The 27750-nt window shown below is 40.3% G+C and overlaps 1 protein-coding gene across 1 annotated transcript in view; it reads right to left on the bottom strand.

The window, feature by feature from the left end:
• Window positions 1-1390: 1390 nt before the first annotated feature.
• Window positions 1391-27750, bottom strand: part of SVOP (SV2 related protein) — a 29211-nt gene continuing 2851 nt past the window's right edge. Inside the window, exons 2-15 of the mRNA XM_075039680.1 lie at window positions 23090-23250; window positions 21414-21499; window positions 20228-20326; window positions 18094-18165; window positions 17751-17875; window positions 14976-15039; window positions 12414-12542; window positions 10978-11051; window positions 10583-10659; window positions 9372-9479; window positions 7761-7872; window positions 6400-6481; window positions 6079-6168; window positions 1391-5369 (exon numbers count right to left, since the gene is read on the bottom strand). Of these exons, the coding sequence (XP_074895781.1) occupies window positions 5163-5369; window positions 6079-6168; window positions 6400-6481; window positions 7761-7872; window positions 9372-9479; window positions 10583-10659; window positions 10978-11051; window positions 12414-12542; window positions 14976-15039; window positions 17751-17875; window positions 18094-18165; window positions 20228-20326; window positions 21414-21499; window positions 23090-23250 (1486 nt within the window). The 3' untranslated portion in view covers window positions 1391-5162. The remainder of the gene's footprint in view (window positions 5370-6078; window positions 6169-6399; window positions 6482-7760; window positions 7873-9371; window positions 9480-10582; window positions 10660-10977; window positions 11052-12413; window positions 12543-14975; window positions 15040-17750; window positions 17876-18093; window positions 18166-20227; window positions 20327-21413; window positions 21500-23089; window positions 23251-27750) is intronic.

Raw genomic sequence — 27750 nt, 5'->3', positions numbered from 1 at the left:
CTGTCATTCTACATTCTCAGCAGACAAATGAACTGAAATACCATCGTGTGAATTACGTGGTTATCTACGTGTTGTTGCTAACAGCCCCCGGCCCATTAAGAACTCACACTCCTGCACAGAAATGTTTGGGACACTCTCATGTAGCTCAGCTGATCACTCCATTTTGAGACTAGGAAAGGTATTTCACACTGTTGGCAGCCACAGTGGCAGACACACTGTGGGACAGAAGAGTCATGAGATTGAAGTTCACTTTTGTGGCAAGGGTAAGGTGAGAGGGAGTCAGTGGGATGGCTGGAGAGCTGCTGCACATACTTTCTTGACAAGCACAAACCGCCATCTCCAGCAGCCGGCATCAGCACATTTTACAAACTCGCCGTTCTCAACAACGATTGCCTGTGACACAGAACAAAGCTGGAAATACATCAAGTATCAGTAAAGTTATCCTCTGTAAGCAAACAGCAGCTCTGGCATTCTGGAAAACAGAATGAGCTTTAGAAATGCCTGAGGATGCCAAAAAGTTCACAGAAAACACAGAAGAATGAATATTCTCCCTAAGTATTGCTTCCGCGATACAAACCCTTCCATAATTACCAACCGTTTCCATTCCCAGAAATAAAACTCTTCATCCCAGTGGACTGTCAACAGCTGCACAAGCTGCAAAAAGGAAGATGAATGCACGTGGAGATGAGAACAGACTGTATGAGCATGCAAAGTATTTGCAGATCATTAGTCATTTTGACTCAGACATGAACAACCTTATGTTTGTAAATTACTGGACATCAAAATAAGAATATCATTTAAAGGGTAGAGGAATACAGTCAGGGTTATGCACTTAATTATATTTCAGAAAACAAGATATGTAAAAGAAAAGCTTACATTAAAAAGTAAATAAATAGAAGGAACCCTCCCTGCTCCAAAGTCCAGACACATGCTAAACCACCTCCTCCCAAACGGCCTTTGTGATCTGCAATCACATATTGCAGCATTAAAGGCACTGCTAGAAATTACCCATAGGCAAGAAGCAAAACTGACTGGTTTTTGTTGTCTAAACTGAATTAGATGCAAAAAGCAACTACAGATCTTAAGATAATTTTAAAAATATTTAGCTGTCATTATCTATGAGGTTACTTATAATGCAAACCTGAATCTTGTGACTTTTATGTCCAAACACACAAAACACACACACACCACGAGTCAGATCTGCAAAGTGCTGAGCCCTTGCATATTCAGCTGAGTCCACAGAGCAGCATATATCTCAAATCTCTGAACATCAAGACAAAACCCAGTGAAGTTACTGACCCTTCGTAAAAGTCTCATAAAACAGCCGAAAGCATTTTTACTGAAAAAACTATTTATTTGTTTAACATAAAATATCTAGTGTGGAATTAAACTATCCAGTGTTGCATCAGTAACATAGGAACAAAAGGAGTATTTTACAACAAGCTTGATATACACAAAGTTTTTAAACATTAAAATGTATCCAGCTTAGAAACTGTACATTCAAACACAGGAAAACATTCAATGTTCTTTCGGCAAGCATTTAGGAATAATAAATCATTCCATCAAAGCACACTTGGAGAATTATTTTTCCCACAACAGCTTTGCACATTAATATATTGGACAGTTAGCAAATCTCTGAATCCCACAATTCTGTTTGCTCTCGATTTTAATTCAAAATTATCTCACTTTATTGTTTTAAATGAACTAGCTATATTAATTCTTTCATCAGTGAAAAATACTTGCCAGTGTGTAAAACAATCTTTGGAAGCTTATTATATACATCAATGATGTTGCCATATTAACAAAATATGACTTGTGATTATTTATAGGCTATTGTGTATCAACCCAAATGTTCTTCAGTTTTTCAGTGAACAATCTAAAATGTCTTTCCATTATTAATAATATGCAAGGACTTGCAAAACCTGAACATCTCTTCTGTTTCTTCAGTGCCCAATAGGCTCCTACTGATTTCAGTGAGGTGGGATCAGCTGTGGCACGCTCCTACCTGTCTTCCTCTATTCAGCTGATCCAAAGCCCACAAATATCCATGGGAGACTCTCCCAGGTACTTCAGTGAGCTTTGGATCATGCTTTAGGCATCACCGTCTCTAAATCAAAGACCCAGACTACAAAGATGTCTCAGCAGGACCAATCTTGGCATTTGTATCATTATGTACATTGTCAATGCAGAATTCATAAAAAGTGAAAAGCAAAAATGCCTTTGATTTTTTTTTTAATACTGTAAAAGTCACAGGTTAAAACTGAACTACTCAACAGCATCAAAAGGTTTCACATTACCTATAAATCTTTACCTGGGAAATATTTTATCTGAAGTATACATATGTGCAAATCTATGAGATATATATATACTTCACCTAAAACACTCTGAATGCACACTTTGAAGGCCGTTGCAATGCAGTCCTTTAAAACTGTTGAATATTGACTCAAAAAAATGAAGTGATATGTGAACACTAACACTGGAAAAGTAGAATTTTAACTAAAGGCGCCTGTAAGGTGGCATTTCTTCAGGCCACGGCTGTCATGCATTTTATGTTCTTTCTCATCTCTAATGCAGACTGACACCCTGCTGAATTCTCCTAGAGGCCATCCGGTTTTGGGGTGTACCCCTAACTGTAAACACAGCTAATGGGAAGCCCACACAGCAAGACACACGTAAGCATCTGGATGTGCCCCTGTCAGGTGTGGACTGGCATGCTCTCAAGTGCCTTCACCAGCAGGAAGAAGAAGATGATAGTCAGAACTTTCATTAAAGGGTGAACGGTCCATATTATGCAAAGGCAAAGCAGGTTTTCTAGCTCACTGGTCACACGCATGGTCTAATATCTGATCTAAAACCATCCAGGAACTGTGTCCTCACTGCCAGTGTCCTGTCCATCTCTTGCACATCAGAGGGACAGTCCAAGGGAAACAAGTTCGTCTCTCTCTCTACTTTGAGGCAGGTCTGAGCTACCCCAGTTGCATAGTGCATCAGGGAGAATTATCCAACTACAGCCTGACAGAAGGAGGTAAAAACAAATTATTTGCACCGGTTGTCAGTGCCACGAGAGCCCTGTCTGTTTATTGGGGATCAATCAACTGGAACTGGAGCTTGCTGGAGATTGAGCACCCAGGATACAGAGACAGCAGAGATAACCAAACCAGCACAACAGCAACAGCCACTGGAAGAAACAGTGTGTTTCTATGTCATCAGCCACATCTAAAGTGGGATCCCCTGCGAGCTGAACTGCATTTTCATATTACTGTGAAAAGGAAAGTTTCCTGTTTAGACCAACCACTTCTAGAGTCTTTCATTGCAGTCACCATCATCAAGTGGTAAATGAATGGACAGAGACATTTTGGCGCCATGTCAAACTTTAACTTTTCTCAGCAGAAAATACCCACACACAGAATATCAGTAACCTCTTTGGCCTTTTTTTATTAGTCTGAGTTTCCTCAGTTTCTTTAGGGAATTATCCACTTCTAATTTTCCTTCAGTGCTATAAACAAACAGCCTAACATGTCTTGGAGCATTATACTGCACTACAGTGCTGTAAAACCCTAAGTGAAAGCTGAACCCCAATTGTGTTCACTTGTATTGCACCCAAACATGGACTCAGTGACCTAGTCTTGCCCCACAGAAAAGGGGCCTGGTTCCCAGAATACTTAAAATATTCTATTGTGCAAAAATTTGTTGCACGCTTACCTATGTTTACGTGAGACAACTGACCACACATACTATAAAAATGTATTGCTTCCCACAGCCTAGTGATTAGCATTTAGTCTATCTCACTTACATTTGGTTGTGTGTGTTCCATAGTCTGGAATCCTGAAAATAAACTGAGACATGGATGAGACACATCTCAGCTTCCTTATGCATTTCCTCGCTGCACATCCACAGACTCTGAAATCTGACTTCCTGCATAGTGACAGATTTCTGACAAACAAGACAAACTTATCCTCACCTGAACTCTGTTACATTCTCTGACAAGAGCAGGATCATCAGCCTCGAGGAGTGACATCTGAAGGAGTGAAGTTCCTCATCTAAGGATGATTGCAGTTCGGCTCTTCCCATGATTTTTGTTCATTTACAACATGATGCCAGCTACATTCCTTTGTCACCAGCTTGATGTTAGAGTCAATGTACAATCAGCAGCTATCGAGAAGTTCTGCCCAGCTGTCAGGAGGCCAGCTTCTGTTGGGAGACACTTGAAAGCAGCTCCATCCAAACTGCTACACACAGCTGTTCAGACTGAGGCATTTTTATCAAAGGTTTTGGCTACACCACCACAAGAACATACTTAGGCAAATCGAGCAGAAACATACCTGGACCCATGCAGAAAACCACAGCGTGCATCTCCACACACAAAGAGACACCAGTACAGCTGAAGCAGTCTTCACCAAGCAACAGACAGAGCGCTCAATGTTTCTGGCAATGTTAGAGAAGTCAAATGCTGCTCCAAACCATGAGGATTTATGTTTCTTATATAAGACTCCATCTCTGCAACAAATACCACTCCTCACTGACTCAAACCACCTGCCTTGGATGGGAGAAACGTTCAGAAAACTGTTTCCAAGCAATCAGTCAGTCCCTATTAATTCTCAAGGAACAGAACCCATAAGCAAGGGAACTAGAAAGCATTGGTTGGTTTGCCGTTATCACATTTTGTTGTTGTTGTTGTTGATGGCTAAAAAGTGCAAGGCAGGCATCTAATTCATAAAACCTATTCTGTAGTGTATGGAATCCACCATGTGCTATGCCAGGTACACAATAAATATTAATCTTTTGGTTTTAGGCATCAAGAGTACATTATTTTAATTACAGCTTATACTGAGTTGCATTCAGTTAGCTATTTGCTTGACACGGGACATTTTAAGCTGAATAGCTGACCATGCAAGCACAACAGACTTAAGAAAAACTTCTCCTGCTAAACTTCAAATCATATCTGGATCAAATGCCTCTCAATACAGAAGTAAAATTTTTATGTGTGTGAGCAAAGAGCAGCAGAGACACAATTTGCTTAGGTTCAACCCAAAAGTTCCTGCAGTTTGACACGTGACATTGGCAGTGACAGTATCGTCAGCTTTCTATGCTTTAGGGTTGGATTTTTTGTGAAAGAGATCTTGCTCATATCACTCATTCTTTCAGCAGGCTTTCATGTCCTATCATTCCTGTGATCCAGAGTTTGACCTGGTGACCCCTGGGGAGTGAGATCCTCTGCCAACCATCTCCTGTCCCCATTCTCTGTGGCTGGACTCCTGTAAGCCACGACCTTTCGTTTCAATGGGCAAGAAGCAGGAAGCCACAGCAGCCAGCATGCAACATCCACTGTAAACCACCAGTGTTAAATAGACGGAAGATTCCAACATAACCTGCAGAAAAAAGGCAGAAAATACAAAATAGTACCCCTGAGCCTTATCACAGAAAGAAATACAAATACTAATGTACTAGTAGAAATTTTAATTACAGTATTGGAAAAAATGTTTAACATGCACTGCTGCATGCTTTCTTTCCTCAGTGATGACACATAGCTATTAGACACTGACAAAACAGTCTGGATTACAAGCGCCACGAGGTGATGCTGCCCTTATGTATTAGACAGGACTTAAGCAAATCACAAGTTTTCTACCTAGCCCTCTGCAGAGCCACTGCTTCTGACACTGTCTTCTGAGTCCTGTCCCTGCAGAGCCTGGCTCCCCCAAACTCCCTGTCTAGCTCTTTCCACATACCCTGGAGGTTTGTAGCCCCCAGCACCTCAGCCTGGGATCTCAAGAGAAAGGCAGCATTGCACCATGCACAGAAAGTCCCTGCCTCTCACAAATCCCATCTCTAGGCGGTGGCTTCCAAGGTGTCCTCCCATCCATCCAGCAGCCTGCTTCTTGGTTATCTATCCCCCAACATATGGAGCTCTGGAGCAAGAGGTAAATTCAGAGATGAGCCTGAACTCTGTTCAAGGAACAGGCAACAACAACCCTCCTTCAACACATCATGCACAGATTGTCCTTGGTTTGGCCCTTACAGTAGAAAAGCAGGTTCTCCATCACTTTCCTGTGCCTTCAGTCTCAGGAGAAGGGATTTTACCTGTGCAATGAACGGGGTTATGAGGGCTCCCACTCTGGCCATTCCACTGCATGTTCCCAGGCCCAAAGCACGCGTGGCTGTTGGATAAACCTGTGAACAAAGCATCAACCCATTAACGGTAGTGGGAAGCTCTCTTCCTTCCAGTCTCCTAAATCAATGGAAATTAGTAAGTGGTACTACAGCAAGTTCTGTTAGACAATGACAATGAGATCATCAACTCATATCTGGGGTAAGGTCCATTGTGAAGAGGTCATAAAAATGACTTTCCCGCCATGTTCTCACTCCCCTTAAATATTCTCATTACAAAAACAACCTCCTTACCTCAGGAGTGTAAACATAAGCAGCCTGAAATCCTCCTGAAATAAAAGCTCTTGCAATGAAGAGCAGCACAGTAAGAACATTTCTGTGAGAATAAAAAGGAGAGCAGTGTTTGGGATTGTTCTGTACAATCTGTTTGTTTAACTTGGAGGCAAGTGCAATAAAAATGCTAAATTTGTTAGAACGATTTCTTTTGTTTTTTAATGAACCCTTTGTATTTTTTCTGGACCTTTAATATAACAATGATGCCAAACAATCTGCATTCCCACAATCACATCAGTCTTCTAAGTGTATTCGTTCTAACTGACAGCTGTGGCCTGTTGAAATAAGCAGTGAATGCCTAAGCTTATCTAAATAAGAAAAATATATTCCACATTATGAATGGTGCTAACAAAAAAATGGCACACATGAGAAGGAAATAAGAGTGCAGGTTTCCTGTTTAAAAGACATGAACCTATGTAAAACCTGGATATTTGCAGCGTTGTAAGGTTTCTTCTTACAAGGTTTCTGTACTGTAAGGTTTTGTACAGTGCTTGAAAATGTTTAAATTCAGAGTTCTCCTCTGGCTGTTAGGTCATTTCCTTGTTCGTCAGCCCCAAGGTACAGAAATTGTCGCATGCATGTGACATGAAGGCCAGATGCAGTCAGAGGCAGACTCTCAGAGCTCAGCTGGAAATTTGGTACTGTTAAGATTCAAGGGTAGAGCTGCCAACTGAGTTGTTATCTGGAAACTCTGCATGAAGGACAGATACTGAACAATACAGAAATGTGAAGCCAAGTTCTTTTGAAAATTGGGCCCCATGTATCTGCAATGCCAGCATCAAGCTGCACCAGCCACTCTGTATACAACTTCAAGGTTGTGCCAGTCTGTGTCTATTGCTTCTCACATAACTGTGCCATAGCACTGAGACCACCAAGAGCCCACGACAAGTGAAGCAGTCAGAACATCTGAGTGGGAGGCAGAGACTGGGCTTGGCTGTGAAGCACTGCCCTGGTACAATCAGCCTGGGGAAACATAGGTATTGAATGGCAGAGAGCAGTACATGAACCAGCTACCGAGGCTCATGACATCAGATCCGATCTTAAAAATTGTCCAGTGGTTACCTCCTACTCAGACATAAGCTCTTATTTTCCCCTTTGGATTGCTCTGTCTGCAAAATTATAGTGAAGGATTTCTCCTCTCCTGCTTCTTTTAGTTTCCTTCCAAAATCTGGTGAGAAAACCTAATACCATCCTTAATTCTTTCTCCAGTTGAGCACGACCATCTCATGGCTTTTCAAACCACCACTTACAGTTCTCCTGCCATAATCAAGAGAGAACATGGATGAATCAGATATACCAGTTGTTCACCGTGTTTTACTTACCTTCCAACGCAGAGAAACAGCAAAAGACTGCAAAACGAGAAGACCAGAAAGGACAGGGCCATGGTTTTCTTGCGGCCTATCCGATCAATAATCCATAGTGTTACTAACACACCTGTAGAAGGAGACAAGCTGACTGTTGGGAATTGAGCAAAGGTGCAGGCTGCAGCAGCTAGCTTTTAAAATAGGCTGGGTTATTTAGATTTGAAATTTTGTTCTCTCTTTCTTTAAAATACTTTGCTGGCAGAGGCATCAGCTAGGGGTGTAGAATAGATTGCCCCAGCCATTTGTGCCACATGAAAACAGAAGCTCTGTGTCCCAGCTGGTGAGTCTTGCTCCATGTTCACTACCCCACTGGTCCACACATCCACATGCCCACACACTCAGGGGCTACAGGCTGACGTAGGAGTGAGCAATCAACTCTGACATCTGTTAACCACTGATTATAGCAGTGGTTACCAATGTGGATGCTAAAAATGCCTGCCTTATGTGTCATTGGAATATCTTTCGTTCAACTTCTGACTATTGTTCCCTGCTAATCTTCCTACTGCTAGATTTAAGGGCTCTTTAGAACTTAGTATTTTCTTTCCATTGCATTATTTATATGCTGCCATCAAATTATTTTTCACCTGCTCTTTGACAAAGGAAATAGATCAAGCTCTGTAAGTCTCACAGTGTTAAACATCCTCTCTTATGCAACTTTTCCAGATCCTTTCAAGAGCTGAGGTATACCAAGTGTGGAGATTATTCAAGCATCAGAGTTGCCAGTGTCATATTCAGAGTTATCCCTGTCAATATTTCTTACTCCTGCCTTAGTATGTATCAGGATCAAATCAGTCCTACCAGCTATAGCATCAGTCCAAGAGTACATACTCTCTCTTTTGTCCACTGTCCACTGACATCCTTCCCAGAATGACTGTTACACAGGACAGTCATCCTATTAGGTAGCAAATATGCATATTTATCAGTCACAGACTTTTCACCAATTAAATGGCTTCTCTTTGAGCATTTGTCCCTGCAACTATAATCTAGAACAGTGAAAATAACCTGACCACTGCCTCACAGTATTATTTCAAACTAGTAATACTGAGAGATCATCTTCTACACCTGAAGAAACAATGGCTATTACACACCAAATATCTTACTTGTCCTAAGTCAGACCGTTCATTGAAATTCACTGAAATTATCTGAAAATCCTGACTGAGGCTGGACACAGAGCTTTAGGGAGCAAGTTCTCCATTGATTCACTATACCCACCATCCTTTTAAAATAGTTCTGGAAAGTCATTTATGGATAAAAGTTCAAGTGATTCTGCCCCTTTGATCTAATTGTTACTCTTCCTCTGAATGCCTAATATGTTGCTTGGGCCATTATAGCTTCACAAAGCAATTACTAGTGATTTTATCTGTAGTGATCACATGGGCAGTGAAGAGAGCTACACCTACTGTGTGTACTGCATATATCAAGTAGTCCAAGCAAGGAGCTCCAGAGCTGGAGGAAATACATTGGCATTAGGCCAGACAGAAGAGCCCATTTCATTGCTTGTACCAGGGCCCATTCCAATCACACTGAGCCACTGGCCCTGAAGAACTGTTGCTTCTTATTGGCACTTACCAGGGAATTCTGACAGGGTTGTCCAGAGCAGGTCAGTGTAGTCTTCCTCTGTCAGATACTCACAGGTCAGGCTGCACTTTGCTTTAACTTCTTGTCTTCTACTGGATACTGTGAGAGGAAAAAGAAAAAAACAAGTATTTAATATATTTTAAGTAATCTCTTCTCTGCTTACCTTCCTTTACTCCTGCAATTTCTTTATCACTCTTACTGCTGAAACTGATAGAAGGGATGTACTGAAAATACCCTGCCACACAGCAGGTATGTTCTACCTGGAAGATACAGCTGAAACTGAACAGTTTATAATCTTATTTGTGGCAGGATGTCTTACCTCGGCAACCATCACTATCGGAATGAAAACTTACACTTCCCTATCAGCTGTACAGGCTTAGTTATTTTTCAGTCCAGGGCTCATAACAGTGAACGGGATTAACATCAATAATTCAGTTTCTCCCTACATAAATTGGGATACTAACACTTCATCTATACTTTGAGAAGACTGAATAATACTGTGCCTTTGTAAAAACAAGTATTTTTAAAGGGTGCATGCTCCTTTGTGGAGGCTAACCAGAGTTAGACCTCTCAAATAGCTAATACACTGTTGTACAAGCTCAGGATCTATGCCTTCTCCCAGTACTACCCATCCTCTTTCTATAATTTTCCAACTATCAGTTTCCACTAATTACAAGTGTTCTGAATACATGCATGCCTCCCCTGGGGAATCAAACTTTTCAAGTGTGGTCAAAGCACTTTTTTTTTTTTAAACACAAAAATCTGCAACAAAAAGGGTGATGGTTTCGCAACATTATCTTTTTTCTCAGCAGGTCTTCACATCTTGAGAACCTGGTAGCTCCACAGCAGCAGCAGTTATCTCTATCTAACTAATTAGGCCTGTCAAATCTGGAAACTACATTTATTCAATCACTTTTTTCTCAAGAAGAACAGATATTTTTTCTAACAGGTCTCCCTTGAAGGTTGTCTTGCTGTTTTACATTTTGGGCTCAGAGACACTGCAGGACCTCTCTGCATTGTGCAGGAGATGAGGAACAGTCTATTAGAAATGTTTAAAATAAGTAACCCTTTGAGTGGATGCCTTAAAATTCAGGCTGGCAGCCACAGTCCTTTCCAAACTAACAGCAGAAGGTGATCTAATAAAAGATATTCCACCACTTAACAGGGTATATTTAAAAAAGAAAAAATGGATTAGTACTCACTGCTGCAGACGTCTCCTGCTTGGAAGAACTCTGTAGTTAATAAAACTAACCCATAATATGAAAAAGCATTGGAAAACCTGCAAGGAAGAAAATGAGAGAGGAAGTCTCAGCTGGTCAAACCTATATAGTAAACAACATGAATCAAAATTGAACCCACTGTGTGAGGACTTCCACTAAGTGCTACCTCAAAGCTATTTCCTATCAGCATTTAGAAAATGAAAGGCCAATTAGATTGAGAATGCTAGTGATTGGGTGGTTTAATATATTACAAATCAATACAGGCTGGGGTATTTTTTTGAGCAGGAAGTTGCTGTATTTTAGTGATACTGTAAAACACCTCCATTAAAAACCATTTAGAATTGTGCTGGCATCGAGCCATTTGTATTTCCTCTTACCATATAAACCAGAGTAACAATGTGGTCCATCTAAAATGAGGCGTAAAAAGGTCCCTCATTTTTCCTCGGTCTTCCTGTTGAAAACAAGCAGAAGTCACGATCAGGGCACTCACAGGTCCTGGGCTGGAAGATGCAGAGCGACAAGGGGTAATACAAGACACAGTACTATGTACTCAGGTTATCTCATGATAAGCGTTTGCTTTCAGTTGAGGGATCTTCAGGTTGTAGGAGCCACACTGGAGCTGGGTTCCAAGTAAAGAATTCCTCTGCCAAGGGGAATTCTCCAGGAGCATAATGTTACCAAAACCAGTTCATGCACAGGGCACACTACCCCTCCACAAGGAAGGTGAGGATCTGTCAGAACAAGGTGGAGCTGGAAAGAGGTAGAGCATAACTTTGCCGATCCACATCTGGCCCACAGCCAGCTCCCGTAAATTAGAGCAGCCCCTCAGGGCTACTGATCTAGGGTGAGGTACTGAGGAACTAGAAGCAGCCCTCCTGCAAGCAGACTCCTTTTAAGCTGCCTGGTTCTTAGAGAGTGAGTGGAGGGCACAGCCCATACTCTTGTGGTCAGGGAAAAGTACTTTCCCGCCCCACCCTGAAAACAAAACCATCCAAAACCTGGAGAGTGTTCCTGCACAGCCCATCAAAACTACCCTGACTGAACCAAGCATTTGTGAAATGCACAGGAGCTCAAATCCTCAGTGATCCAGACCTTAGACAATCAAACCTTCATCTCTGATTAGTAAGACGCTGTCATTACCAGCAGGCTCCTGCCTAGCTTTACAATTTTGCTCTTGTTCAAATCCACAGGTCTCCCTCTGCTGTCCTTCCTGGCTGGCTAACTTTGTAACTTTCTTTTCTTATAAAAATCTGCTCTTTGTTCTGTAAATGCAGAGCTGCTTTATATGTTGACAGGAGTGCTGAAAAGTTGGCCATATAAAGCTGAAATGAAAAACAATCCAATGCAATTCATACAGTAATATGCAGCTCAGACTGAATTACTCCATGCATTAGGACTGAATAGGAGCTTGCAGCTTTCCCACTCCAGAAAATCAGGATTAGATTAAAAATGAGGTACAGCTAAAGAGTCAAATTCCATCTTGTCTTGTGAGTTTAGATCTGGGAATTCTGATCTGAGTTCTTCAGTAGCCTCAAGGTTTGATTTTCTTTAATAATAGGGTCTCAGAGTGAGGTTAAATAACATTAATGCCCACTTTAAAGGTCCTTTTCACTTTCAGGATTTCCATGTAAATAAAAATGAGAAACTAACTCCTCCTCACTGTGAAAGAGACATATATGACCATCTCTCACATTTTTTATTACTGGTTGAGATATTACAATTAATATTGATTATTTGCTTATAAAATTAAATATGAATGTAGCCCAGTTTCATTGTATCCCACGTTATTAATGTGCCTGTTACCTGTACATACCTGTCTGGAAATAATTAATTTTCCCAGAGGCATTGGAGCTCCATTTTCTGTTGCTATCCGCTTTAAAGTGGCAATTGCTTTTTCTTGATTTCCAGATAATACATCATACCTGGCACTTTCTGGCAGCCACTAAGAGAGCAAAGCAGATCACACACACAATGATGTCAGAAAGACAGCAATAAACAAACTGGGGATTTTCTTTGTGGGCTTACAGTGGGAAATCTCAGTGACTCCAGCAGACTACTCACACAAAAAAGGATTACAGAACTGATCTTTAACAATTCAGAGAACATCTTTCTGCCAAATGTCAAACTCCTCATTAGGCTTTAAGAAACTGCAAAACCCTACTTTCACGATGAAGTCAGAACTCCAGTCTAAAATCTTTCCCTTCTGTTACCTTGGTTTTATTCTTGAGAAATGTTAGGCATTTTTGCAGGTTCTTTACATTATACCTTATCAGTAGGAAAGGCAAAGTATCCAGGGCAGATAACAAGATGCTCTAGGCATTCAAAAATTTGCATTTTTAAGCTCCTTTTAAAAACAAGCATGTTAGCACCTGTATAACTGGAGGTATTTCTGAAAAACAATGTCAGTGGCTAAGGAATAATAAGAGCTGCTAAACAACTTGACAAGGACATGTATCTTTGAGAAGACTGAATGATTGGCAAATATATTACCTAATAGTGCACTGAAGCTCAGGTTTAATTCATATACATCTTATTTTAGAATTTGACCTGCACTTTGCAGATTTTACCCCTGATTTGAGTGGATTTTTTAAGTAAGTGGACAGTAATTATAAAAGTTATGATTTTGACAAAATAATTTGAAAATCTAAAGAGCAATCAGGGAAATAGCAACAACTTTTAATAAAATGTTGATTCCACTGAGCTTAGTTGAAACAAAGTCATTAAACTGGAGAGGTTTCCAGGCCTGATTTGGTTTCACAAAATTCCAGCCCACCATTGTCCTCCAGCAATTACAGTCACATAAACACAGCTCTCACTGGAATGTTTTTACTAGCACCCTGTTGAAACAACAGCATTTTTGTCATTATTTCAGATGTTTCAAAGAAGACATCAACAGAGAGCTTAAAACTGTCATGATTTCCTTCAATCAGGTCACAGAATCAGGTAGAGAAGTGCTAGATTGATGGAACACACATTCATCTTTGAAAGAATACCTACAAAACATAGGACAGCGAAGAGCAAAAGTGGGAGGGCAGAAAGAATGAGAAGCCACCGCCAGCCAAGAGTGGGCATCACCAACACTGCTAGGAGGACTTCAAACACAGTCCCTATGGCCCAAAAGACCTGCCAAAGGGAAAACAAACAGTCACAAATGAGAATAAGAGTGCTGTTAAGGCCTCCTTCTTTGTGACATTCCAAGATGCGCTCTCTAGGGACAGCTGGAGAGAGAAATGCCAAAGACATTTCAAATATGCACCACTGTATTGAAATAGAGTCCAGACATTTTAAGGGGATTTGTTTAAATGTTGCAGAAGCTAAAATGTTCATTTCTGAAACCCTAGCATTGCCTTTCTCTAGACACTCATGTTTAACTGTAGGTAGCTTCTCATAAGGAATAGACTCATCACATGGTATTTCTTAAGCAAAATGGCTATTAATGTATCTGTCTATGAGTATTATTCCCAGCTACCACCATGAGATTTATGGTATTTTTTTTCCTTACCAAAGCCACAGAGTTTGGCCTGTAGATAAAAGAAGGAATTGATACCTTCTTAGCAAATAATGGAGCTGGCATCCTCTTGCATATCCCATCCATGCAGGATTATTCTCCTTTAGATTATGAATCTGCTTAGCTCATTATTTAACACTCAGAATATATTTCTAACCTCGGGTTGCTCAGAGGCAGCCCAACTGTGGCAGAACAAAAGTGACACAGAAGGGAGTAATTCATCTACTGAACTCTATTTAATCCACTGAATGTAGGACTAGCCAGCAGATATCCTAGAAGACTTGTTTTGCATTGAGAAGCTGTTTCAATTTGGTGAGGTATTGCACAAGGATGCTCCTTCCAAACTGACTGGTGCACACAAGTAATAGTACTGTTTTCTGACCCTTCAACCATCCACTAAAGGGCTGCAAATTTTGCCTTAAAATATTTATAAGGCAAAATTCTGCTCTCTGTGACTTTGATACATTTGGATTGAATATGGGGAGCTGAATTTAGCCCTGCAATTACTGAACAGCCAGTTCTCCACTATCCATTACTGAGTTGTAGATTAATTTCACCATGAAATTAGGTGACATCCAAATGCCCCACCGTGTGCTAACAGTAGTAACTTACGCAGCACTGGATGCAAGTTAATTTGCAAAAAGACATATTCAACAAAAAGAGTGGAGCATTACATGAATGCTTCATGCTGCTTTTGGACCTGAGCTAGTACTAGTGTATAAGGTTAACCTCAGCTCCACACTAACTTGGACAATCAAGATTTGACTGCAGCTATGTGTGAGATTTCTTGTCAGTAGGATTGAATGGATGTAACCAACAGCAGAGTTTGTCCCTCTAGGCACCAGTATGCATAGCTACACTGCTCACCTCTATTAATAAAATGCATTTTGCTCTGGCTTTCATTGGAAGGAATTCAGCATATAAGGTTACCCTGTAAAGAGTGAACATTGAGAAAAATGTCATGTTAGCACATTAAGAAAAATGCTACGTTAGCACAATGACAGAGGTTCAAACATTTCGTTTGCCTTTTATTAAAATTGCCAAACCCATAGTAGTAATGCAAAACCCTTCCTAGCCCTCAGAGTCAGCAAGACTGTGGACACTGGTTCAGACTCCCCTTTCTCCATCAGAACAAAACCCCTTTAGTTCATCATTGCAATGGAGGACAGAATTTGCTCTGTTCGTGTGATTTTGTAACCCTGTAGTTGTTAGCTAAATGTAGCAGTTCTTGATGTGTATGTTTTCTCAACCCTGCTCTGGACTGGGACACGCATTATGCCCATTATTTTCAGTGTGGTCCATCAGCATTCAACACAAACTCTTGCTGGGTAAAGTATTTCTTCAGGGCTTCACAACTGGCTCAGAGAATTTCATATCAGTCTACTCTGCCAAGTTTCAATTCTCCAAGAGGTGAATACTTTCAAGGTCTGATTCTGGTACTGGTATAAAATAATTTGCATTCTTTTATTGTGGGAATTCAAAAAGAAATCATCTAACTCTGCAGAGTCTTTGTTTCATGACTGTGCCAAAGAGTAATGGTACAGCTTCTCTGTGAGTATTTCCTGAGGATGAACACAAGGGCCAGCAGCCAGTCAAGGCTCTCTCGTCTTCTTCAAACCATCTGGTAAGACTTGTTGTTCTTTGCTCCTACTCTGTTTGCATTCCATTGACTCATTCTGTTTCTGCCTCTAAACTCCTTAGGCTTTCTTTGATGTTGGTGACAAAACTCCTACTAACTTGACAAATGGCGGATTGATCTCTGAGTAGCTTCCCAGAACTCAGTTCATCGAAGTACAAAGTTGCACACAATATTATATTAAATCAGTGATTAAGAGGAGAAGGAAGTAAAATCACACAATGAAATGTAGAGCAGTCCCCTATATATCGCAGCAGAAAATAGGAGCTGATTAACGCTGTACAGAACTGTTTTCTTAAGAGAATACTCCATATCTTTGCAAGTCTGGATGTTGGCACTGTGAATGAATAGTCATACTCAGCGTTAGATAATATCTCACAGAAAATTCCCAGAGGAGGCCACAGCTTCTCAGGTGCAGTTCCTACTTAAGTATAGACAGAGGGATATCTGCTATAGTCAGTTAATTTATTATTGCTGGATGCTTTCTTTTTAATAGCACCTTTCTTAGAAATCTCTCTCTCATACCCATTACAGAATATACAACTAAAAAGATACCCATGTTATTCCACTGAAATTCAGCCACTCATATCCAAAGTTACATAGCCTACTTAAGGATATTAGAAAGGAGCTACTTTTCCTGCTTCATACATATTTACTCCTCTGTCAAAGGAATCACTATTAGGGTTGGAACAACAAACAGACTCAGCAGCAATGGAATTCACTCTGAGTTCTGTAACCGGCTCTTCTTTGTCTCTCATTAAGTCACATAGCCTTTGTGCATTATCCACCCCTCTGTAAAATGGCGCTAGCTGTGCTGTAGCTGTTCTGCTGGGGCTCTGTGGAACATCATTAATATGTATTTGCAGTACAAGGCATTATTAACTCTGATGCTTTGTCTTTCTTGTTCTCCTGGCTCATTCCAGTTGTGCTCAGTTGGAACTGCATGGCAGAAACCGCCTCACTGTTGGTCAATACACAGCAGGCTAAGGACTTTTCAATTTTACATACACTTTACGCTTTTGTGCAGCTTCCAAAGGTGGGCAGGAGAGCAGTAAAAGAAAATTAATAATACTGTGATGTTCCATCTCAGCGCTGAATCTTTTATCTGGGAATGGCAATAGAAAAGACAGGATATTGACTGGCCTTGTGAAGAAGTCTATGAGCCATCAATCAAAGTTAGACTCTGACTACTCCGAAATAGCACCTCCATGGGGCAAAATATCAATTATTAATAAGGATAAAAGACTACTCAGAGAAAGAATGGCTATATTCTTCCCTTTACATTTTTAATTAAAAGCCTAGAGCAGAGTTATTTATTCCAGGTGGAAAATTTAGAGACCCCCCTCTCCAGTGAATGGAATGACACATTAATATCCTGATGGTACCTTCTTATTAGGAATGTGTCTGAGCCATCAATATATCTTCAGTGCTCCAGGTTTAGGCTGTGTGGTTTTGGAATTTCAACTCAGGTTCAGACGTGAAAGTTCAGGCTCTAACTGAACAATAATCTGCAGTTTACCATCAGGAGTCAGGGCTCAGCTCTGCCTCTAAATGCTAGTATTTAGGTCACGACCCATCTTGCAACAAGACCATGCCGTCCCTTATGGACTCTGCCAATACAATCTAGCAATGCAGTGTTTAGGCACAGCTACAAAATGCTGTCTGTTGTGTTTTACCCACTTCTGGGTGGGCTCTTTGGGCCTCTCATTTTCACCAGGGTTTACCTGAGGGAATGAGAGAAGCTTAAAAGGCCTTAAGGCATATAACACATTACATTTAGGAGCCCAGCTTGTTCACACAGAAGTCATTGTAAATCTGATTCACCTCAGTGATGTATTAGGCATCTTCAAAGCCTTCTCAGAGTTCAATATATAAGTTCCAAAATACTTAGGAAAAAAAAAAGTGTTTGGGACAATGGAACAGAAGCATGTCTTCAATTTGACATAAGCATTTTTCTAAAAAATAAATAGAAAAGAGAAAGTTTGGACTTGTGAATATTTACTTACGACTGAGGCACTCCTCCAATCCCAAAGCCCACCAGGCCCCTCAGCACCAAGATCCAGCTATACACTGGTGCAAAACCACTGAGGATCCCATAATAGAGCGTCCACAACACGCTGATCTTTAGGCCCTGTATTTAACAAACAAGCATGAGCAAAAGAAAGTCTCTGCTGTAACACAAATTAACAAAATGTAAAGTAGAGCTTCAAACTTCTTCTATTTCATGGGAGGTCACTTCTGGCTCTGCTTAATTCTGCCTCACACATCTGGACTATGACATTTGTGAACATCATGCACTGAAACATCCACACTGTAGAAATATTATTCTAGTAGGAGCTGAACACTTACTGTTTTTCTCCCGTACTGGTCTGAAATGTTTCCCCAGAGGGTGGAGCTGGACATCATTCCCACAAACACCACCTATGAAACACCAGAAAAAAATCTTCCCCTTAACAACAAGACAAGTGAAAATTTCTGTGTGACAGCATAAAGAACACAACTTCACAGCGAAACTAGAAAATTTCAGCTGTAACAACAGAGCAAAATGTCCAGGTGTTCTGGGTATAATTCTTTTGCAGTAGAGACTATTCAAGATAATTATTCATATAGTGGGATTTTTCAAAAGTCACTCAGGATTAGCCTAACTTCCCTTCCATTGACCTGAAAGGGAATTTGCTATTGCCTGAGAATGGGGATGAGTGTCAGCAGACTGTTCAAGCCAAGGTCTCTCAGCTTCTTCCCGTGGTGGGCCCATTTTCAGTAGTTGCCTTGCTTTTGTTGAGGTCGGGAATCTAAACACAACATAAATAAACTGAATCTCTGCCAGGATACTTGTCATCACCTCGCCCTTATCTTACCTGTTAATTTGTTAACTACTGAATTATATCAGTGCTGAATATTTTTGAGCTTTTGATAAATGTAAGAAAATGAATTATAAGAAATGACTGGAGAGCACAATTTGCCACTAAATGGAAATCATTGTCTTGTTTCTGGGTTGGGTTTTTTTTTTGGAAGGGTTTTCATAACCCACAAAAAGATTTTTCATCTGCTTCACAGCAAGGGCCAACTGAGAGTTTCATAGCATTACTGAGGGGACAAGCAAGTGAAGACAGGAGCAAGTGCCTGGGTTGGAGAGGGGAAGAAACTAGGCACCCCTCAAGTCAGCTTTGCAATTAAAAGATCCGTCCAGTGACAAACCAGTCTGACACTGGAACGTGCACTCTCTTAGTATACACATTGTGAGTCCAGCCCTGGAAGATGCTGAGTTCTCCAGTTCCAATGAACATATTCATGAATAAAAGCTGAGTAGTGTTGTTTGAGGTCTGCAAGACAGAGCTGTTCTAGGAGCCCCGTGCTGATGCAGTACTTCTCAGGCAGCTCACCTCCAGTCTCCTATTGCCATTCTCAGCAGGTTGTCTCAGATTTGAATGGAGATAAAATTAGATCTTACAACTTTAGAAAATTCTGAAAAAAGACTGAGGTGTCAAATGTATTGTACCTTCTTCAGAGGTGACACCATAAAGTATAGTTTATTCTGTAGGTGGAGAGAGAAATGAAATCCTGCCCAGTAAATGTAATGGCAAAACGCAAGCATGTTTCCCCCATCAGCGCATTAAAACCATAGGAAGTTTGTCTGCGAAAGAAGTGCATGCTCAAGCAATAAGTGGGGTAAGAAGCAGTTCTGTTTATCAAAGCTTTTGTCTGATGTCCACTGACCCCTTCTTCTGATTTTGCTCGCCAATAATAAAATTTTGCTGAGCTGAAAGAAGGAACAAGACCCTCCTTCAGATGGGCTGGCTGCATTCAGGTATGGGAAAGGACATAATCTTAACTGACTTAAATCTACTGAGCATTTTGACCAGTTTACACAACAACACAAATGGCATCAAAAGCTAAAGGAAAAAGAAATGTAGGAGTTAAAGTGCATGCCCTACAACAGTGGCATATGCTGCGAGAAGGGTCCCAAAACTAGTTGTCTTATCCCTAAAGGCACTGCATGTTTCCAACATCATAGAACCATACATAGAAGTAGTATTATAAGAGTGCTGCTTGCAAAGATCACTGGATGATCCACCTTGAAAAGCAATTGCTTGCTCTCTCTCATGGTTCCCAGTCTATGTACAAGCAAGCTTAAATGTGGTGAAAGAGAAAAATTTTCAAGGAAGATAGTAAAAATTGACCAATGCTTTTTTTCAGTTAATCAAATGGTTTGAATTTTAGGATGAGTCTGAGTGAATTCATATATTTTCCTGGAAATTACATGAAACTTTGAACCTGAAAATTGCAAAATTTCCTCAGTTCTTACTAAGTTTCATTTCTTCAAGCTCTGGCTTTCAAAGATGACTCCTATATTCTTCCGAGCCAAAGGCAATCTGCAAAGGCCATGAACAGATTTAACTTTGGGATATAAAGCATAACATCTGAACAACAATGAGTGGAAAAACCTTACAGAATACAGGAGCTGCTAGTTATTTTTTCCTACCGATGTGAGCAATGCAACCTGCCAGCTTGGTAATCGCCACTCACAATGAAGCTGAGGAGCTAGGATACTTAAAATCATCATTTCCATAGCATCTGCCATCTAGAAGGGGAAAAAAGAAACAAAAATAAACAACTGCCTGAAAATTAGGTTGACATAGCAGTCAGAAATATACCTTCTTGAAATTAACCTTGTTTCTGCTCTGTGCCATTCCCACTCTGTAGGTGAAACAAAAGTTATGTTTGCAAGGTATAGTGGATGTACACAGTGTAGAGAAAAATGCAACAGGTGCACTTTTAAACTAATTTCTGACTGTCATAATGTTTAGTAATATTAGCAGAGAGAGGATTCAAAGAACCAAATCAAAAGTTATCGGTGGGTGATTTCAAGGAGGCTCGTCTGGTCAGTCATCCAGGTTCGTTCACTTCCATATTGCATATTACAGGGATGAGCTTTCAACTCCTTTACACACAGATTCAGTCAGAACTGTTTATTACCTTATAAATTACTCCCTTTCTCCCTTACACGCTACTTCTGGATTTGTGTCAAATATATTGATAGATCGTCTGTAGACCAAATTCCACTACTGACTTAAGATCTAAAGCACAGCAGATTGTAACCTTATACATAAATGATAGCTGGTAAATACAGGCTCCAGATATCATTACCCTAAAATACACCACAGTAGGTGTAACATATAGTGCTTCAGAAATAGCAGAAAAAGTGAAAACAAAGCCTGTCTTTCTGTTCTTCATATCAAGGTTAAAATTAGAAGTACTGGGTTGCTGTTCACCTGAAACTGAGATTACAATAATATTAATACAGAAAACAGAGACTGTAGCTAATGGGATGAATATGGTAAAATCACTGCATGAAAACTGAGATCTGCTTCTGTAGGAATAGCCTAGTATCCTTTCCATTTGAAACAAGCATTTGAAGTAGAGAATCAAAATGATTTTTCAAACCCTGATTTATAAGAACTTCAGAGACAGAGAAATCAACCAGTTATTCATTACCCCCACATAACAAGTTTGAGTCCACCTGCCATTTCAGAATTTCAAGTAAAATTCCTTCTTTATTGTACAATTAACTGTTTGGAGACTTTTTGTTGACAGACAATGGCTATATTATTTGAAATCACTGAGATTCTCTGATGATCATGGAATTGACATTGATAACAATTACTTGCCCATGCTAATCCAGTAATAACAGAGAGCTTCCACTGGAACTTTCCAAATCCAATGGCTTCCACCGCATCTTCCACCATGAAAGTATCTAGAAAGAAAACAATACTAGTGCAGAAGTGTATTCCTTTCCTAGTAAGAGCCATCCCTTGAGGCAGCATTTTCTGTGAATGCAATTACTTATTAACTGGGTAATCTACTGAGATCTAAAATATGTAACAGAAAGCTACTTAGCTTTTATACAGTTCCTACTCAGAAAAATCTCTGTGTTCTTCAGGAATTGTGCTAAAGCCAAAATAATTCTAAATATTCCTAGAACATTTTATTCACATAGAAGTATATCAGTGTAGCACCAATGACTCCAGCACATGTTCAGCCTATTACTCCTGGGAGTGACTCCACCAGCTACTGAATCGCAGCTTCCTCTGGTGAGAAGTATATGAGCTGTTCAACAGCACATAGCAATACTATGCAAGTGATGGAAAGTGCAGGAGAATATTTTATTGCATGGAGAGTCAAACTGTAATTATTTGAAACGAGAATTTGTCCAAGACATGTATCTTAAAACATATTTTCATTAAAAATGCTGACAGTTCTTGTTTCACACATATTATCATGACTTTATTACTTTGTTCTATCTGAAGAAGCTGAGATACCTCAAGTGCAAAATGAAATATACAACAAAATAAATTTTGATACTCAAGTTGTTTAAATCAATTAAAGTCTCAAAGTTTTAACACTTCCAGCAGTTTAAAAAGTACTTTTGCCAAAGAAAAGCTTTATCTAGCTAAGAGTTGGACATCCTCACAAAGCAAAAGACAGAAACACAAAACAAAAGGAAATGAAACAAAATCTAACTGGTAAAACGAAGCAGAGGTGTCATAAGACCCCAGTTTGTGACTTTAACTCAGGCATTTGATGTGATGGCACTGAAGCTCAGCATATTGTGCTGTTGCATCACTTGCACTTTTTTGGGCGATGTGCCAACTGAAATTCTACATATATCTGCAGACTCGCACTGGTGCACTGAATCTTTTGAGAAACTCACTGAGCTCACTCCATGGTATTCTGGCTTCCTATTGCATCAATATGTTAATAAATAAGTCCCTGGGAAAACAGTCATCCTACAAAATTTTAGTATGCCTTGTGCTGAGACAAAAACCAACACTTCTCGTATCTTCTAAATTGGTGTTGCCTTCAGGGCAGTCAGTACTTCTCTGCTAGGCAGAAAGCAGAGGCTGGGATGTACATTCCTTCTGTCTCTCTTGTTCTCTAGGCAAGGAGGAGACAGGAACACTGCAGAGGCTTCATGCTCAGCCTTGAAGGCGAGCCACGTGTAACTGCTCCAGTAAACTTGGCGATGTTTTAGTAGCACTGGTCAGTTCTAAAGGAAACTACATTAAACCTCCTGTATGAAATAGGTGGTGACAACTGGATACCCAACTCCTTAAAAGGGTCTATTACTGGTAATACAAAACCAAACACATAAAGTATCCCTCAGAGAACAAGGTAACTACATCATGATTTTCAGGTGTAACGTAATTCGCCTGTGTTATTGTTTCCTTCTTTTATCTGGGCATCTTTAGCTTCCCTAAACCCAGTGTATTCAGCCCACTTGCAACATGACTGGAATGAAGAGGCCACACCTTTCTCCTTACAGGAAAATAAGAAACCTACTCACCATCAGTTGGGTTGGCAAATTCTTTTGGCACTGCAGCTCCATCCTCTAGCTCAACAGGCTCTAGCTCTGTCCGAACACCCTCAATCTGAATTTCATGTTCTCCTGAAATGACATCCTCATCTGACCTTGAACTTTCCCCAGTGCGGCGAAACTTGACCACCCTAAAAATACAGAAACAAGGATTAATACTTTGGTGAGGCTTTTCGAGGTCAAAGCTGTGTTTGGTTAGTCTTGAAGCCCTATTTGGTCAAACAGCAGCAAGGTTTCTCCCCACCCTCCTGTCTCCGTTTCATATTCACAGAGAATGCTGTGACTTTTATTTGTATCTGCTTTTAGATATGTTATCCTCTTGGTTGCTACTGGCTTTGGAAAAACAGCAGAGTACATTGCTATGTGACATAGGTATCATTTTTGTAGAAAGAATATAGTTACCATGCTAACTATAAAGTTATAAAAACATACAGGTTATAAAAATGTGATAAAATGATACATATTTAGTGATAACCATGTTTTGTGTGCCTAGACTTCTATTGCAAATTAGACATAGCTGTGTCATTGAATTTCAGGTGTTTCGACCTTGTAGGAAGAGCCCAAATTCAATTTTTCACATTGTTTTCATAAGAGTGATTTGTGTCTTAGGAGAAGCAGAACTCCTGAAATATGTCATATTTTTAAACATTACTTAGTGAAGTAAGATTCATATGATAATTCAGTGAATTGACTGATTTTTTTCCATTATGGTGATGATTCTGTGACTATAAATACGACTGCTTTCATCTCTTGTCTTAAAGTCTTTAATATTATGTAATTAATTAAATACCTGTATTTTAAGAAACGATTTGATTTCCAATACTTGGTTCATCTGTGCATTTTTTGAATCTCTTAGGTAATGAGGAGGGACAGAATAAGAAAGTGAATGAAATGATACTTCTTTTTTCATTAAGTCCAAGTCAAAACTGAAGAGTGTACCTGCCTGCCAGTTATAACCCTGGCATATGAGATGATGATTGTCACATGAGTAATCATGCTCACAGCTGTCTGCATTTTATATAATTTCTGGCACTAGCTGAGAGATAATCATCTAATCTCTGCAGCAAGGCCACGGAGAGAGTAAGACCTGAAAACAGAACTTTGCTAAATTGACACAACTTTCATGTTTTGGTTAGAGTGATTTTGTGCAATGCTTCATGTATATAGACAAGGTCCATTTTCCATTAATTAAGTTTCCTGTGACCAAACAAAGATTTTGGAACAGATCTACCATATTTAATGTAACAAATTTCTCAAGCTTCCTTCACTTTACCTGCAACATCAGCGTAAATTTTTCACCTTGGCAACTGACAATGTCTTGGACTTCAGTGAAATAGTTTTTTGGAATAGATTAAATTAGTCTTGCTACAATCTGTTCTGACTTCCAATACCTTAATTTTACAATAAAGATTAGCAGAGAGCCTCTTGAACTTCAGTTTAATCCTTTGTTTTAAGGGTCAGCAAAACTAAACTATCAGCATCCTTGCCAACTGCAGCTGCAGCAAACTGACATGCATGTGTGACATTTCTAAAGGTGATCTGGAAGACTTTTCAAATTTGGCAAGACCTCAACTCTTATTTTCTCTTACAAGTGCTGATGACACAATCAATACTTAATATAAGGGCAAAACGATGAGCAATCTACAAAACTCCTGTAAAAGGATTTTAGTCCAATGGTGGACAAGAGGATGGAGGAATGAACATCTCAGTCACCCATGGGTTTTTTTACAAAGAGAGAAATCCTGGGCATGACCAGCCATTCAGTCCAGCTCAGGATTTCACTGTGGCAGAAACATAAAGCAGAGGGATACAAAAAATTATTGTTTTGTTTTCTCACAGTCCTGGCACGTAAATTATTTCCCTAACTGCATCCCATCTGGGGAATTGCACATATTCACTAATGATATTCTGGCAGTAACCTGGAGAAAGAGAGAGAGAAGTACAGTGACCATTTTGTGAGGTTATCACTCATCTTTGGGACAGCCTGCTTTGCAGGCTGTTGAGGCATTTTGGGATGATTTTTTCAGGTAAACAGGGCATTCCAAGATCTGTGTGGGGCAAATATTCCTTGTACTACTTCAGTAATGCTTTCATCTACAGCAGGAAACTGAAAGCTTTTCTCTGGCCTTTATGTCTTGGCAGACAAACAACAGTCACAAATTTTGTTTTCTAAGATAACATTTGAAGATCTTAAACATAAGAACACAGAACAAAACCCCAAGCTTCTTTGAAATGAACAAGAAAACTACACTGACTGCAGTGAAACTAGGGTTTATCTCACATTCTGATTCAGGGTATGCAGAGGATCCTTCACTCAGTTATAAGAAAAGACAAACAAACCAAACTCGTCTGAATTCAGGTTCATATTTAGTTCCATTGAGAAACTCAATTCTAAATTTTCTTCATCTGATTGTTTTTTTCACCTCAATACAACTATCTTGGTTTGAATTTTCTTTTGCTGACCCTATAGGACAAACAAAAGTAATTAATACTCTCACGTTAAAATTGTCACTGAAGATATAATCCTCATATGACCTATAAAATACACACCCTCAGCAAAGAAACACTGAAATTTGTATGCCCATGAGATTACTTTTTTATTACAAAGGGCAATTAATATCAAAGTACCATTCGTATCTTATTTGCAAAGGCTTTACGAACACCTGGTTTAACTATACGGGAAGTAAACTTTTATGTTTGTATTTTTTTAAAGGAAGACTATTACTATAACTTCAGCAGCCTCAAAGCCTGATGCAAAGTTCATTGAAGTATATGGACACCTTTTCCCTAGATTTCAGGAGGTCTAAAGTGCCATTCCTCCACAGGATTATGACTGAAAACCATTGATACAAACTATGCTGGTAACTGTTCAGCGTCCTAGTAAGCCACAGGCAAAAATAAACTTGCCAATAAAATCCTTCCTGACTTTAAAGTACAGGATCACAACCCCCCTGTATTACTGTTTCTTATTTTGTAGTATTTGTTGAAGTAGACTTTCAGAACTGACCACTTTGGAGATGATGGTTCCAGATGCTATGCAAAGGCAGTGACTGATCTGAAAATTGTAAATACTTCAATGGCAATCTGAGTAGAGAGCTATCTGGCCACAAATCTCATCATAGGAGATAAAAAAATATGTTTATGATTTAGGAACCTATGAAACAAATTGACACAAATGAAGAAAAAACCACACAGTGGTATTTACTGTTCCATACTTGCAAAATTCTTCACAGCTGAGACATCTCAGAGAGCTGCATTTGTTTGCAAGATCTCACAGCACCAAGTATGTCTAATTAGACCTACACTGAAAGGTACTTTAGAACATTTTTCTGTGTTTTGTTGTTTGGTTGGTTTTGGTTTTTTTTGGAAAAAAAAAAGATTGGGAAAAATGGCCTAATGAAATCATGCCTTATTCTTTTTCCTGACCAGCTGAATGCATCCGAACTAAGTATGTGAAAACAACTGGAGCTCATGTCCATTTTTCCAACTTATTAGAAATGTCATGGGACAGTTTGCTCTGTCATTGACATAAGCTCATTAATATTCAAAATCAACTTTAAGCATTTATTCCCTGCCTTGCAGAGTCAATGATTTATAAACAGGAATATGTTCCAAAGCACCTGATAATGGAGCATTAGGAGAAGTGCACTTGTTTTTAAAGGAAACATTTTGCATTCATGAAAAGGAAAGGAGATAACTGATATTAAAAGGCAGCAATGCTTTTATCACGTTTTTTGCACAGATCCAGCAACCACATCACAACAGCAAAGAGTTCCTCACAAATAACAGCATTTTCCTCGTGTAGCAGTGTTTGCTTCTCCAAAACATACAGTTAGCAAATATTGATGGTACTCACTGCAAACACACCTTTGCAAAAAAGGTTCTGATCTGCAATCAGTTCGCAGCACGAAGGAGGAAGCCGAGGAAGATGCCTTCCCTAGCACAACGTTATTTACAGATGCAATCCGCCTTGCAAATGCAATAGTAATGCTTCCTCTCAAAAATCTTTTGGCACTTCCACAGCTTTATTCCACCCCTCCTTTATTTCTACCACCATCAAGTTCATGCAAAAATTAAAAATTGAGCGAATTTATATAACAAATGGATCCCTGCATGCCCCCAGGATGCTGAACCCAGGCAGCTATACAAGGAAAATGGCCTGCTTCCCAGGGCCTAAGCCACTTCCTAGAAATAATTCCCTTAAAAATCACCAGGATTCACAATATCCCCCCAGCCCGCTGAGGAGAAATCCTGCGCGTCCCCGCTCCCCTATCGGTGCTACTCACGGCAGCTGTCTCAGCTGGAATAAATCATCCTCCATTGCCGGGCTGCCTCTGCAGGAGCTGCTCTCATCGCTCTCGCATGGCGGGGATGGCTGGAGCGGCGGGCGGGCGGGCGGGCGGGCAGGCGCGGGCGGCTGGACAGCTCCGGTGGCGGCCGGCAGCCCGCACCGAGCGGCACGGGAACGGCTCGGCTCGGCTCGGCTCGGCTCGGCGGGGCGGGCAGAGGCGGCGGGGCGGCCGCGGCCGGCGGCTCCCTCCCCTTCCCGTCCCTGCTCTGGGGGTGCTACCTGCCAGCCTGGCCAGGACCGGGGCTCGGCTCCCCTGCCACTGGCGGTCCTCCTCCCCTCG

The sequence above is a fragment of the Buteo buteo genome, chromosome 11 (genome assembly GCF_964188355.1).
Source record: "Buteo buteo chromosome 11, bButBut1.hap1.1, whole genome shotgun sequence".
Lineage (NCBI taxonomy): Eukaryota > Metazoa > Chordata > Aves > Accipitriformes > Accipitridae > Buteo > Buteo buteo.
This window is presented reverse-complemented; position numbering and strand designations above follow the sequence as displayed.